The sequence below is a fragment of the Lygodium microphyllum genome, chromosome 4 (assembly GCF_053477565.2).
Source record: "Lygodium microphyllum isolate KBCC chromosome 4, Lygodium_microphyllum_v1.1.10, whole genome shotgun sequence".
NCBI classification, from domain to species: domain Eukaryota; kingdom Viridiplantae; phylum Streptophyta; class Polypodiopsida; order Schizaeales; family Lygodiaceae; genus Lygodium; species Lygodium microphyllum.
The window spans coordinates 49,265,352-49,279,391 of NC_141138.1; the positions used below are offsets into that span (position 1 = coordinate 49,265,352).

A 14,040-nucleotide genomic window follows, 5' to 3' on the forward strand; every position below is an offset into this window, starting at 1 on the left:
ATGTTGAGGTCACCAACCAAGATGCATACATGATTGACAACATCGTGATAGAGATAGGTGCCGGCCCAAGAGGAATGTCGGATTAGCCCACTAAGCATCAACTGCGTACATAAAGCATGAGAAGAGCATGTACATGTCACCAAGTCCCATAGTCTCACTGGAAGACCCTCAAGCTCAACTGCGTAACCAAATGCTCAATGTAATATCCAAGTGTCAAAGTAGTGGCTCCCATTGGGGCAAAAGTCGAATGCCAGATGAGCAAACAAAGCTCAAAACACAACTACCTTTCTTGATCGGTGTCAAGGTTATGGATTCAGCCCGCAGTACATATGTATCTTAAGCCTCTACTATAGGTTCTTCCTTTTCATAGAAGATTATATGTCAGTATGAGGTGGATAGGAAAAGGCATACCAATAAGGTGGTTGGAAAAAGAGTGCAAGAGGATGACATTGATGTTAGCGAGCCAAAATGAAAGGCAGTGGCACAAGATCTATTGAATTTGTTTTTGAATGAGATATATGGCATGGATGTAGCAGTAAGAAGGGACAACTTTGAGTGGTTTTGCCTTCTACCTTGTATGGAAAAGTTTCAACCAAAGTCTAATGCAGAAATTAATGAAGCCATTGTATCTAAAGTATAATGCAGCCTAAACTTGATGAAACAACCTCTATCGTGTGAAGAGTTGTTTGTGAAGAGGTCCACCATGCTTATGTTGATGAACCAAGAATTATGAACCGATGCTGAAGTATCCCAATTGAATCTTTGTGCAATGGCTAGGGCTTTAAACATTCATGTCAGGAACTTGTATAGTGCACGATCTAGGTTGATCGCTACCAAGAATGGACAACTATTGTGGATTTCTTGTCACTGAAAAGGACACAAAAGCATCATCACAGAAGAGATTAAGGAGCTTGTTTTCTCATTTTGGCTCAATAACACTTGGGCTCAGCAAATAAAAAGGATGTTTGTAGGAAGATAATTGGGAGAAAATGATATCTTGAACACCCCATTCATCATCTTGAATTGTCCCAGGTTAGTAGATCTTTTTAGAAAATCAATTCAGCATGTATGGCTACATAATGTATCTACATTACTATCAGTAGTATGCTATGCTAATTTGCATGTTTAGTACTTGTTGCTCTTAAAATCTAAGTGATGGTTGTTGCAGACTGGGCTGTTCATTCAATTTCAAAGGGCACGCCTAGACATCATCATACAACAATGCTCCTTTTCACCTGTAGGATGACAAACCCTAGTGTTAGTAGTTACACTTCACCATGCCCTCTTTCCCGATCCCCCCCCATACCCCGTGATAGGCGTTGTATACATGTGATTTGATTTGCATTCAGCTCTAGCTAGACTGTTGAGCATTTGTATTCAGTTGTATTTTCTTGCAAGTAATATAATTAGCCACACCTTTTTTTGCCACAAAAAGGTTGGTAATTAACACATAATGATATTTTTCGTCTCATCACTTGGAGATACTTTGGGCTTCTTTCTGTTATGTCCCTCTAACTTATGTGTCTTGAGAAATCATTATTTCTAAATTCCAATGTACACACATGCACATATGAGATGGGCTGTTTCCTACAGGCTTGAGCTGCTCAGCATTGTTCGGAAGCATTCCAGTTTTTTGAAAAGCTCAGCAAATGCAGGCATAATTGGAGGAGCTGAAGATCAGCTAGATATGCGATTTTGGCGTGAGTTAGTGGATATGTTTTTTGTGAGGGGTATGACTAAGTTAAAGACTCCTCAAGATGACGATCTTGTTTTCTTTGTTCGACAGACGGTATTGTTCAAAAGCTTTATCTCTTGCATTTTGATTTGGAAACTTTGTTTTGCACTTTTTCATGGAAATTCAAATGGATGTCTAATGACAGCATGGGTTCGGCCTGTTCAATGAGCAAGCCAATATCCAACCTTACTTTGTTCGTAGATGGGCCCCGCAAGTAAGCTACTTCAGTTAGCATCATGCTCTCACTCCATTTGTGTGTCTTTTAAAGTTGATGGTTGAGTGGGAGTGTCATACGAACTGCTTGTACTCAGAACAGATTGTTTTTTGGGGGTGGGGTTTCAAAGGGTCACTGGTTGCGGACTGGTATTTTTGGTTTTGATAAAGTTGTTCACGTGAGTTACTGATGAGCTGACCCATGGCTCTGATTGTGAAGCAGCTTGAAAAAGTTGTTGGTGAAAGTGATTGGGAAGTCGACTGGCGTCGCTCCTTATACCTTAACCTGATTGCCCATACGTCATATACATTGACTGTGGCTGTCTGCAGGCAACTTTCCTTTCAATACTTGGATAGAGATTGACTTTTTCAACCAATAAACTTGTCATCAGCTGTAGATTTTATGTTAACTCATGAGCTAACAGTGCCTTTTTTGAACTTGATATACAAGCAGTCGTGAAGTTTTGCAGAATCAGCAGAGGACCAGCACCTTGCAAGTGGCTCCAGTCTATAAAGTGAGTAAAGCTGTTTTTTCTTGTTATTTAAGCTCAAGGAGTGCATAGTTTGATTATACATTTTTATTAGTATGTTTGTTAGTTTGTATCCTGTTTACTGCTCAGCAGATCATTCAGATCATGCTAAAAGTAATACATTGATAATGTCACATTGAAATGCAAATATACATCAGGCAGACATTAGAAAAGGACATTGTATGATCAATGCCTTTCTTGAATGCAATATGTCATTTTTGGGAGTTCCTAGTTTTTTCTCAATTTCAACATTTGTGTTCTACAGCAAGTCTGACGCTAAGTTCCTTGTATTGGACTTTGACCACTCTCCATGTCTATTCCTACTCACCTCATGCACTTGATCTTCTCTTAAGTTTGGTTTCACAACCTGATTCTATCCTCTTCAGCCTGAGGCTCGAAACTTCCCAAGAAGTGCCACCCAATCTAGCTTGGCCTCTCTCCTCTTTGCCCCACGATGGAGTTAATGTTCCTTTTCTTAAAAAGCTTCACCATATACGAGGCCTGAACTCCTTTTCTGATGGTGGATTTCAAAGATGAATGTTTATATTCGTAACGCTTCATTAATGCCATTATCTATCAGGTTTCCCAATTGTTGTAAATTGTCCATGGCCCATGAGGTGAATATTGTCCATAGTCCATTGACCATGAGGTGAACCGCTCAGTTGAACATTGGGATGGCCGCTGTTTGATGGATTCCATTTCCTTGCCTCAGTAATTTTTTAAAACTTGCAAAATTTTCCCTCAAAGGAAAGAGAAATCACTAAGTAGACACAACTTCTGAGGAATAAGCCCAATATAGGCCTTCGATAGGCAGTCTAATACAAGTGCTGAATGAACAACCAATCATGTGGTCTGTGATGCCAAACCATACATGACTCTAAATGAAAGAAGGTGCTGGAGTTCGAATTCTGAAGAAAATCATCTCTCCTCCTCATGTCTTAATAATCACTCTGTAGTCTCTTCCATCTCTTGTAGAGAGAGTGGACAATCTCTCTCCTAATCTTGGAGACAGTCTCTTAAGTAGGCATGTGTTGAAAACCTCAGCAAGATCATCGTACAACCCATAAACAATAATAGTAGGGATCAACTCCCATCTGTGACAATGCCTCGCAGTCTACTGTCCATGAAAAATCTCTTATGCTTAATTGCTGATCATGCATGAGAAAGGACTAGCTCCCCTAAAAATCCTCAATCCACATGTAGGGCATTTGTCCATGACCCAAGCTGCTGTCCCCCAAATCACTCTCCCACAAACAGTGCCCCTATGTCTCCCCTTGCTCTCTACATGTGACATTGCCATAACCTAAATAAATCCATATGCCAATTGCCAGGCTCCACATTGCTACTAACCAAAGGAAGAGCGAAATCTTCCTAGATCTAAAGCTATCATCAATGCTTCTCCAAAAGCCAAGAAAATTGAGTGAAAATTTGTTTATACCAATTCTGGGTGGCAGTTTGCGCCACTTTGGAATTGCACATTTGTATCCTCCACTCCAACATGGTGATATATCTAAGCAAGTGGACAGTGCATGGTTAGTCTAGAAAGGGATTTATCCCCACTATAACTTCTATAGGAGCCTCCTTTGCTAAGCTCAGTGCCTCCACACATCCATTGTGCAAGTAATAGGTTTTGAATCAGAGTGCCATCTCCAACATGGTGGTATATCTAAGCAAATGGACATTGCATGGTTAGTCTAGAAAGGGATTTCTCCCCACTATAACTTCTATAGGAGCCTCCTTTGCTAAGCTCAGTGCCTCCACACATCCATTGTGCAAGTAATAGGTTTTGAATCAGAGTGCCATCTCCAACTTTGATCCTTTGACGAGAGCAACTTGTGAACTTAGAAAGATCTGAGTCCTCTCTCACACATCTGTTGTTTCCTCCATAGTGAAAGGAAAGACTTTCTCTAATGGTCCCTATCACCAGGACGAGAGATTCATTTAATGGTTTAGTTAAACTTTACCTAAGATTTGAATCAAAATGATCTCTAATTATACTACCTCTAGCTCTTGCATGATGCCAATTCGAAACTTTCATGAAAAATGAAAGTTTCGACTGTAGAATCAAGTTACATTGAAAGTTTCGTCAAGTCAGCAGCTTTTATATGTCAAGCAACCCCCTTGTTATTTAACAGGGTTCTAGAGAGAGAGATTCATTTAGAAAGTCATGTATTGCCATTTGCATCTCCTCACCCACCGCCACTGCCACCACCACCGCCACTGCAACTGCCACTGCCACTACCACCGCCGCTCCGACCTGCACCACCCCCACCACCACCACCCCCTTGCCTTGCCAACCACTTGGCCACACCACTAGCCCCATTGTTCCCTGTGCCAGCCTCCATTTCTCCCCGTGTCGCTGCCCCCAGTCCTGCTGAGCTGCTGCCACTCCCACCCTTTTTTCCCTGCACCACTGTCCCCAGGCCCCAGCCCTGCCTGAGTCACTTCCATCCTGCCTCTCCCACCAGCCTCAGTAGCCTGTTCCTCATCCTGCCCCAGTTTCTGACATGGGTTCTTCAGACTGACCTGTGGGAAGAAAACAGGCAGCAATCAGATTCCAGCAAGACAGGATGGGGTCTAGAAACAAGGCATCCCCACCATCCGGAAGTTGCACAAGAGGGGAGAAGATTGAGAAATACTGTGTCATCTGGAGCAATATTGACAAAGTGAAAGACTCCCATATGTAGAAGGGCATGGAGGTGCTTCGAGGTGTTTGTAAAATTCAGGATCATGAAATGCCGAATGTCATGAAAGTAGTGTCCAAGCCTTGGAGGCAGGCAACCAAGTCGTCCCTAGTATTTTTAGCTAAATCCGTGGCCAAGGTCAGAATTGAGCACCGCTCATAAGAGGGTCTATGCCTAGCAAGTGGTTGAGGTTTGACAGCGCTAGAGAGGTTAGTAGCTAATGGTTGTTGCTTGGTTTGCTCATGAGTTTGTAGCTTGGCCTTACGTTTGATGGGTGCGGGTTTGGCTGCGGTTGATGTACTACTTGGTGCGCTTGAGAGTTGAGGGAGGGACATCCCCGGGACTAGATGTGGTCGGTTTGTTAGTAACAGGTTGCGGTTTTGGCTGATATATTGGCTTATGCCCTGCTGAGCTAGGCTTTAGAGATTCCATGGATTTAGTGGCTCGAGTCACTTGTGGTTTGAGTGGTTCTGACGGGACGTTTCGTATAGTCAAGCTTGAAGATGGTGTTTGAGTAGTGCCTTTGGATGTTTGGGCTTTAGGTAGCTAAATCCAGGTGCTACCCGCATAGTAGCCTTGTGCTTGCAATAAGGTCTTAGGGACCCATCGCGGCTTGACCGTACGTCAATATTTATGGTTCGGAGCTTCCTAGATTTTGAGTGTGGATGGTTAGCCTTGTGAGGCCGTGGGTTTCTATTCCCAGGTGGCACTCCCTGTTTAGGTGCCCATTTGAACTAGGGTTCATGGGCTTTAGTGTTGGTTCTAGTGGTTTACTGGCCTTGAGGCTGGTTAGGCTGTGACAAGTCACAATCCCTCTCCTGAGATTTGGTGTGGGTTTCTCTACCGGTGGCTTTGTGGACGTGGAAGGAGCCACACCGCCCTTGCTGAAAGCTGTAACAATGCGGATGTTACCCACGGCTAGGTAGATGTGTTGCGACTCGTAGTTGACATTGCAACAAGCTTGCTTCTTAAAAGTTTGTTCTAGCAGCGATTCTGTGTCTACATCCTTAGTGCTGGACATAGAAACATGAAACGGGGAACGAGAACAGAGGATGGGAATGGGGACGCGGACGGGAACGCCAAACCTAGGGAACGGGGACGTGGGAATGGGAACGACATTTAAAAAATCAAAATTCATGAAAGAAAATTAATATTTCACTCATAATCCATGTGGACTCTGGAGTGTTAAAACTTAAAACCAAGGTTTATAATCCACAAGGACAAATCATTTTAAGTTTTAACTTTAAGATATCATGCATCATTCTACAACTACTCATTAGAAATTGAATTGCAACTTACAAGGCTCAAGAGGTAAGCTATTCAATTATAAATAATAAAATCCATAATACATATGCCAAAAATGATAAAACAATGAACAATGAACTAAACTTTAAAGTCTAAGCTAAAAGAACATGCCTATGGTCCCATTGCCAAAAAACTTAAAAGATTACAAATATGAAATTGAAGTCAAATCTTTGAAAGAACATACTCATTGCCCAAAAAAAGACTACAAATATAAAGTCTAATCTCTAGACTGAAGCAAAATGCGGCATGCCAAAATAGCCCAAAGGGCAATTGCAAGACTGCAAGACTCAAGTACAAATATAATATCGGCATGGCACAATTGTCAACAGCCCAAGTGTCACACTGTCATCAATGATCATAATATCATATACAATGTAAATGTGTCATGTATCATGAGACTCATGATAAGTAAACTAAATCAAAGATCATGAATATGATTTGAGGCTGCTCTAGCTACTCCTGAAGTGCCAGCCTCATCATCATGTGTAGCATGAATTGCTGCATCTCCCTCAACATCAGCATGTGTCTCCTCTTCTTGTTGCATGTCCCACTCTGTGAATGGATCGGGCTTTGTTGTCATACTGCTACATAACATCCTCAAATTAGCACTAACGAATACTAGATCGTTTTCCCTCTTCACACCAAGACGGTTCCTCTTCTTTGAAGCAATGTGAGTGTACGTACTCCACAATTGCTCCAAACAAGAGGAGCTGTAACCGGTCTGTTCACTGGAAAGGGCGGTAGTGTACAACCAAAATACATAAATGCTTTCACCCAATTTACAGTCGTCCACTTTACCTGAACTTAAAGACACAGAATCAAGAAGAAATACAGGAAGCTAGAATGCTCTTGTTGCCACACAGACACCCTATTGGCCCCTAAGTCAGGCACCCCTTGCGGTATTTCTTTATTTTTACAAAGAGAGAAAATACAATGGGCTGTCTTTCACCTATTCTGGGTGAATTTGACAGCATAATAGTACAATTACTGACCCGAATCAAGTTGACCAGGAGGGGAAACTCTGCCCAAGTTTGAAACTTCTGGTTGGAGTGCAGAATTGACCATTTTAGTCTGCTGAAATTACTGGTTCAGACTTGCAATTCTGCTGTAATTACTGGTTCAGACCTGTTTTGACACCTGTTCTCAGCTCATATTATTCCCTGCACTGTCCTGCATCATCTGGGCCAATTGCCCCTTGATTCTGACATCAATTGGGCTCTGAAATAACCTCTGCAGTCCAATATCTGTACTGATTTAGTGCTGTTTCAGACACTTGCTTGGTGAGGTTACCACCCTCACTGCTGTAATTACTGGTTCAGACCTGTTTTGACACCTGTTCTCAGCTCATATTATTCCCTGCACTGTCCTGCATCATCTGGGCCAATTGCCCCTTGATTCTGACATCAATTGGGCTCTGAAATAACCTCTGCAGTCCAATATCTGTACTGATTTAGTGCTGTTTCAGACACTTGCTTGGTGAGGTTACCACCCTCACCTGTCCCTGCTGGGACAGCAAACAACTGTTTCTGTTCCAGGAGAAAAGAGGCTCTTGCCTCATGCAAAAACAACATATTCCACACAGCTGTACCTGAATCAGAAGAAAGGCCCTTGATTCTGCATCATAACCATACTGTCAGGGAGAGAAAGAGAGAGAGTAGGAAGCAAACTCAAGTCTCTGTGCATCATAGACAAGGTAGACCAGCTCTCAAGAGCTCTCCATCTGCAGCTATCCTTCTCCAATGAGCCCCCAATCTGCCCCTCATGCATTGAAACTCGTTTTTGTGCTGCTCTCTCTCTCTCTCTCTCTCTCTCTCTTTTGGGAATTTATCCCCAAATTGTGACACACGGCATACATGTAGCAATTTCCCTGTTTAAACCTTTCGGTCTAAAATTCTCTATGATCGGTGCAAAATTTGACCTCGGCACAAACCAGAGAATTAATCCTCGTGCAAAAATGAAGATAATGACGCGAACAGATTCTGAGGTCCAAAAATAGTAACTCCCTAAATTTTAGGAGTTGCTTCCATTGCATCCCACTAGTCTTCTGACCATCTTTGCAGACTATGGCTACATCCAAATTTGTAATGTAGCTCAACTGAAAGTGAATTTCCACTGATGATCCCACATGGACTAATCTCTTGCAGATTTGTCCATCTTTACTTTGAACTAGTCTCTTCCAGGCTAGTTTTTCAACACACTGGTCTATATACACTTTCACAAGTCTCTTCCAGGCTTGTCAATCTACAGTGCCATTAGTCTCTTCCAGACTTGTACTGGACCTTAACTGTCCAGTCTTGACTCACTAGACATTCCTGTCCGTTTCACATACTGGCCATGCAACTCAGGCGTTTAGATTTCAAGAGGGATCCTTCCAAAAAGAAAAACCAAATAAAATATGTAATAAAGAAATCAACAAAAAGGTAATAGTTGTCACAGTCTTGTGACAGGAGCTAACTGACTGACTCAAAATACGGATGGCTAGTTGCTGCAACTTAGGACCATCTGAACCATTGTCCTCCCACCACAAAACTGCCCCAATCTTAGAGCGATCCTCCTGTGCATCCCCACAACCAAAAGAACCCCAAAAGGTCCTATAACATGAAAGCTGATCTTTGATCTTTCGTCTAGTGCCATGATCAGGTACTAGACGAGACAATATAAGTCTCCATGCATCCATAACCTCAGTGTCATTCTCCTGACCCTTGGCCTAGAACTCAGGATCCACAACAAATACAGCTGCATGCATGGGTGAGCTATAGGAGTTCCACCTCCTCACAACTAAATGGCGTATTTTCTCATATGCTCACCATTTGGTGCTAACTCCTGCAACTTTTCATTCAGCCTATCCATAGTCTCATATACCTTGCCGATGCAAGGTTGGATAGCATCCATAACCCTCAATAAATGTACAATAGGTGATACCATAGTATCTATCCGCTTTACATCATCCAAAAAAGTGGAGTTATTTGCTTTCTCCAAGCATAAGATACCTATAGTAGTATCTGCCAATGTTGATGAGGTAAACTCATCACTAAGAAATAACTGCCTCAAGGCACCACTGCATTCTCTTAACCTGCCTAGTATCAAGAAGTTAAAGGCACATCTGGTATTGGAGTATTTTAAAAGTGTCTTCTTCGACCGCAAAGAGAAGTGATTGGGAAGAAACTGGTGATTCAAAACAAAGCTAACCATTTGAGCTCCTTGCTCTATGACAGGTGCAATCCATGATAGGTTATCAATATCCTTTAGTAGGTTGTTCAAGCAATGAGCCATACAATATGAAACTGTAATATGCGGATAATATCCTTGGATAATAGCACCTGCTGCCCTATTTGCGGGCTCTCCATTTGCAACACATCCCACAACATGCTCTGGGCTAATAAGCACAATACCTGTAACCCACTCTGCTGCAAGTACATCTCCTGACTTTCCTGTCCCCGATGCATCATGTGAAGATATGAAATACATTTTCCCATGAGAATAAGCAACCATACCATGAATGGATCGATTGCGTGTATCACTCCAACCATCAGCAATCAAGGAAACTCCATTTTTAGCCCACATGCTCTTTCTAGTCACTGCTGCTTGCTCAACAAGGCGCTTTTTCTTGTCAAGCAAAGTGGTGGGTAAGGTCTTTGATGATTGAGGTACATATACGAAGGGCCATACTCACCAATCTTCTTGCACATCAATTTAAAATACCCTAACCTGGTTGCACAAAATTGAATGTGGTCATGATAAAAAAAACGTGCCACTGATGTATCCACCTCTTCCTTCTTCTTTGGATCCCAACTAGCATCAAGTGTGCTTTGTCTATGTGCAACATGTGGCACCGTTGATGCCATGGCCGATGCAATGCCTGCAATAGGTGTGGAGGTAGTACTTCCTGATACTGACCCTGCTTTAGATACATCTAATGGGGATGGTGTCACAAAAGTTGCAGGGTCAACAGCAACACGTCGTGGTCCAGATGCAAGATAAGCTTATTGACCTGCTACACGGTCAAGAAGCTCCCTTTACTTCTCCAAGGTCACATTCGGACAAAACTGTACTCTGAATTTGGCTCATGTAGGAGATGAGATCGGACTTGATTATGCATAAATATTAAAATGGAATAAGTGGCAATTGGTATTTCATATTTTGATATTAAAGTAACTTTGAAAAATTAAAATCAATAAAAATTTGAAATACAAATGCTCGGCTCAATAGATTACCTTGTTTGCTCCACTAGTTCGCTTGTATGGGCAAAGCTTGCAAGTCCATGGCCGAGATCCTCCACCACTCAATGGGCGGTCAGCATTTACTTCTTTCCACCATGACCAATTATCGGACCTTCTTCCTTGACCACCAACCCAATGAGCAGGGTGGAAAGATGAAGCCATTTCAGGCTGAAAATTGAAGGCTCAAGAGTCGAGAGAAGGAAAAATTGAAGGCTCGAGAGAGGGAGAAGGCTCAAGAGTCAAGACTCACTTAGGAGTCGAGAGAGAAGGGAAAAGGAGAGAAGGGAGAAGAAGAAGAAAAGAGGAGAACTTGGAACTTGGAGAAGAAGGAAGACTCAAGAGAAGAGAAGAAGAAGGAAGAGAAGGGAGAAGGTTCAAGGAAGAAGGAAGAAGAGAAGGGAAGAGTGAAGAGAAGGTAGAAGGAAGAAGAGAAGGAAGAAAAGAAAGAAAGAAAGAAAGTTATATTAACGTCTTCTAAAGACCAAAACTGGCCTATGAGACAAACTGTGATACAACTGATGAGGTCCAGCTATCCAAAATAAAAGTGCTGAATGAAAAGCTAAAAACTGGAAACTGAAAATACGGTGCTGTGAGTGTGATAAGTGTTGTGTATGTGTATGTGCGTATGTAGCTCTGGTACTCCAGATAATGGCTACAAAAGGGGAACAAATGGGTCGGCTGTGATAGGGGAACAACTGTCGGCTGTGATAAAGTGGTGCAATGTGTATATGTAACAGATGCAGGGAGATATACTATCCTGGGATGTAGTAGCAGTCGTCGAAGTCGCTAATAGCAGGTGATCCCTTCTGGATGCAGGATGTGATACATCGGCGGTGGAGAAAGAGCAAACTGGAGATCTGAGATCCAATGTGTCGAGTGTCGTCGGATCTCAATCTGCTGTTGATGTAGATCAAGAATCCTCCGGATCTCCTGTCGGTGTGGCTGTGGGGTCCGAAACCCACGGATCCTCGTGCGGCGTCGGGTACGCTGGTCCTCAGCCTGCTGTAGTGTGAGCCCGGAGGTCTGGGTGGAGGCTGGTACAGTAGCTCTCACTCTGTCTGTCTGAAAGAACTGTGTAATAGTCGTCTGGGTGGGCCCCTCTCTGACTAGGACCCGCTATGTGCTCTGCTCTCTGATGTGCCATGCCTTTCCCAGAAAACGGCCAAATGATCTCTGATCCATATCAGTCATACATCCCTGAAGTGAGCTGCTCAATGTGTATCTAGATCTCAACTCTGAGTATGCCGGGCATCTGAGAATAAAATGCTCCTCACTCTCCACCTCTGATCTGCAAAGGGGGCATATCCTCTCCTCCCGCGGGATGCCACTGGCTCTGCCACTCTCAATCATAAGCTGATGTGATGATATCCTGAGCTGTCCAATAAGAACTCTCAATCGATGTGGCATATAGATCTGCATATATCTTGGAATCTCTATGAATCCCTGCTCTGATATCCTCAAGAACTGTGTATAATAATGTGCCATCTTCGATGGCAGTGGCTGTGCAGGGCTGACCCATGTCCTTTGTATATAAATATGCCATATCTCTTGTTTGATGACTCTGTTCTTCTCAGAGAGAGAGAGGGTGTAAGTGGGAGCCTGAGTATCATATAGAAGAGGTGGGAGTCTATCAATGTCCAGCCCATGTATGTCAAACCAAGCTCTAGTCTGTGCATACCATGATGTGGTATCCCCCGCTCGAGAAAGAAGAGAAAGAAGAAGAAAGAAGAGAATGAAGAGGTTGGAGGTGGGAGGAGAAAGAAGAAGGAAGAGAAGGAAGAGAAGAAAGAAGAAGAAGGAAGAGAAAGAAGGCGGCTGGGATTGGCACAAGCTGCAGCGCAGCACGGAATGGGGGGGCGTATGCGATCTGGAGCGGGAGCAGTGGCATTGGGCGCAGGCAAACTGGAGCGGGCGCAGGTGATCTAGAGTGGGAGTAGGACGCGGTTATAGATCATCTAGGCCAGATCAGCGGCCGGCCGGTCGGCCGGCCGGCCACAGGTAAGTGGTGCCACGTGTTGTTTCTTGTCCCGTTTCAAGGAACGTAGCGGGGATTGCGTTCCCTGTCTGAAACGGGACGGGGCACGTTCCACCAATTCAGAACGCAGTCCACGATGGATTCGTGCCGGGGATGGTGATCCCATGTGCCAGGGGCCGTTCCGGCCGTTTTCTGTGACTATGGTGTTGGGCAACACATAGAAAATTATCGGCATACTCTTAGACTCAATAGAAACTGCAACCTTGCACTTTCCCAGAAGTTTGTAGGGTTGGCCTCCATAAGGGGTGAGACTAGTATTAGTGGGCTGCAACTTCAGTTTGCTGATTTGGGTCCAATGGTCACGAGTAAAGATATTAAAATCAGCTCCCTCTTCGATCAATGCGTTGATTTTGTATGTGTGTTTAGCAGTGAGCGTCATGCGTAGGTAAGTTGGTGGTATTGCTTTCTCATCCCTACCGTTCACTTCAGTGATAGTGGCTACTCGCACGTGGACAGGGGGTGCTAGCATTGGGGGCTCATGCAATGGGTGCATGGGAGGGAAACATTTCTTTTTTCAGCTGTCATTAAAGAAGCCTATACCCTCACCCTCTAAGGTTTCTAGTTCGACGTTACCAGTTTAGCTGATGGTTCGAACCTTAAAAGATCCTAGCCCTTGAAACTTCAGCTTTTGCTTATGTTCCTTGACTGAGTAAAGCAGTACTAAGTCACCGTGTCCGAAGCTACACTGCTTGACATGCTTGTTAAACCAGCTTTTGCGCCTTGCCTTCTCGCATATGAGCGCATGGATGGCTAGAAGCTGGGTTTCCGTTAAGCGTTTGAGTTCAATTAAGCGTTCTGTCCATGTCCCCTTCCCATCCAATCTTTCTTGAAGAGCGGTCGTGAGGCTTGGTACAAAGAATTCCAAGGGAAGGATTGCTTCTGTACCATATGTCAATCTAAAGGGGGTCTGTCCTACCGCTGGAAGGCCGCTATCAATTTGTTATCCCAATCACTGCGTGAAGTTGAGAAAACCTTGGTCAAGACGTTTGTCGATTCAGCTTGATCGTTTGCCTGTGGGTAATAGGGTGAGGATTTTCGATGGATGATTAGGAAGGAGGACAGGAGGTTAGCTATTACTTCGTTGATGAAGTGTGTGCCTTGGTTGCTAACTAGTTTGATGGGGCAGTTGAATCGTGAGATTACTTGCTCCCATAAGAACTTAGTGGTGGTTCTAGTGTCATTCTTTCTCGTAGCTCGTGCTTCTGTCCATTTGGTTAGATAGTCGGTGCCCACAATGATGTATTTAGCCTGTGAATATTATGCCGTTGGACTAATGCGCCCGATGAAGTCAATCTCCCATTTCTCGAAAGGTCGTCGT

General features: G+C 43.6%; 1 protein-coding gene across 17 annotated transcripts in view; it reads left to right on the forward strand.

Moving 5' to 3' along the window:
• The window catches only part of LOC148037014 (uncharacterized), a 291,479-nt gene that overhangs the window by 74,627 nt on the left and 202,812 nt on the right, over window positions 1-14,040 (forward strand). For 16 of the 17 annotated variants that reach the window (XR_015690559.1, XR_015690560.1, XR_015690557.1 and 13 more), the window contains 4 exons: window positions 1,594-1,789; window positions 1,881-1,949; window positions 2,169-2,278; window positions 2,403-2,463. Coding sequence is in view for 5 of the 17 variants with exons in the window: in XM_087675949.1 (XP_087532075.1) it covers window positions 1,594-1,789; window positions 1,881-1,949; window positions 2,169-2,278; window positions 2,403-2,463 (436 nt within the window). In the remaining 12 variants the exon portion in view is untranslated. The remainder of the gene's footprint in view (window positions 1-1,593; window positions 1,790-1,880; window positions 1,950-2,168; window positions 2,279-2,402; window positions 2,464-14,040) is intronic. The other variant, XM_087675951.1, reaches the window with a different exon arrangement.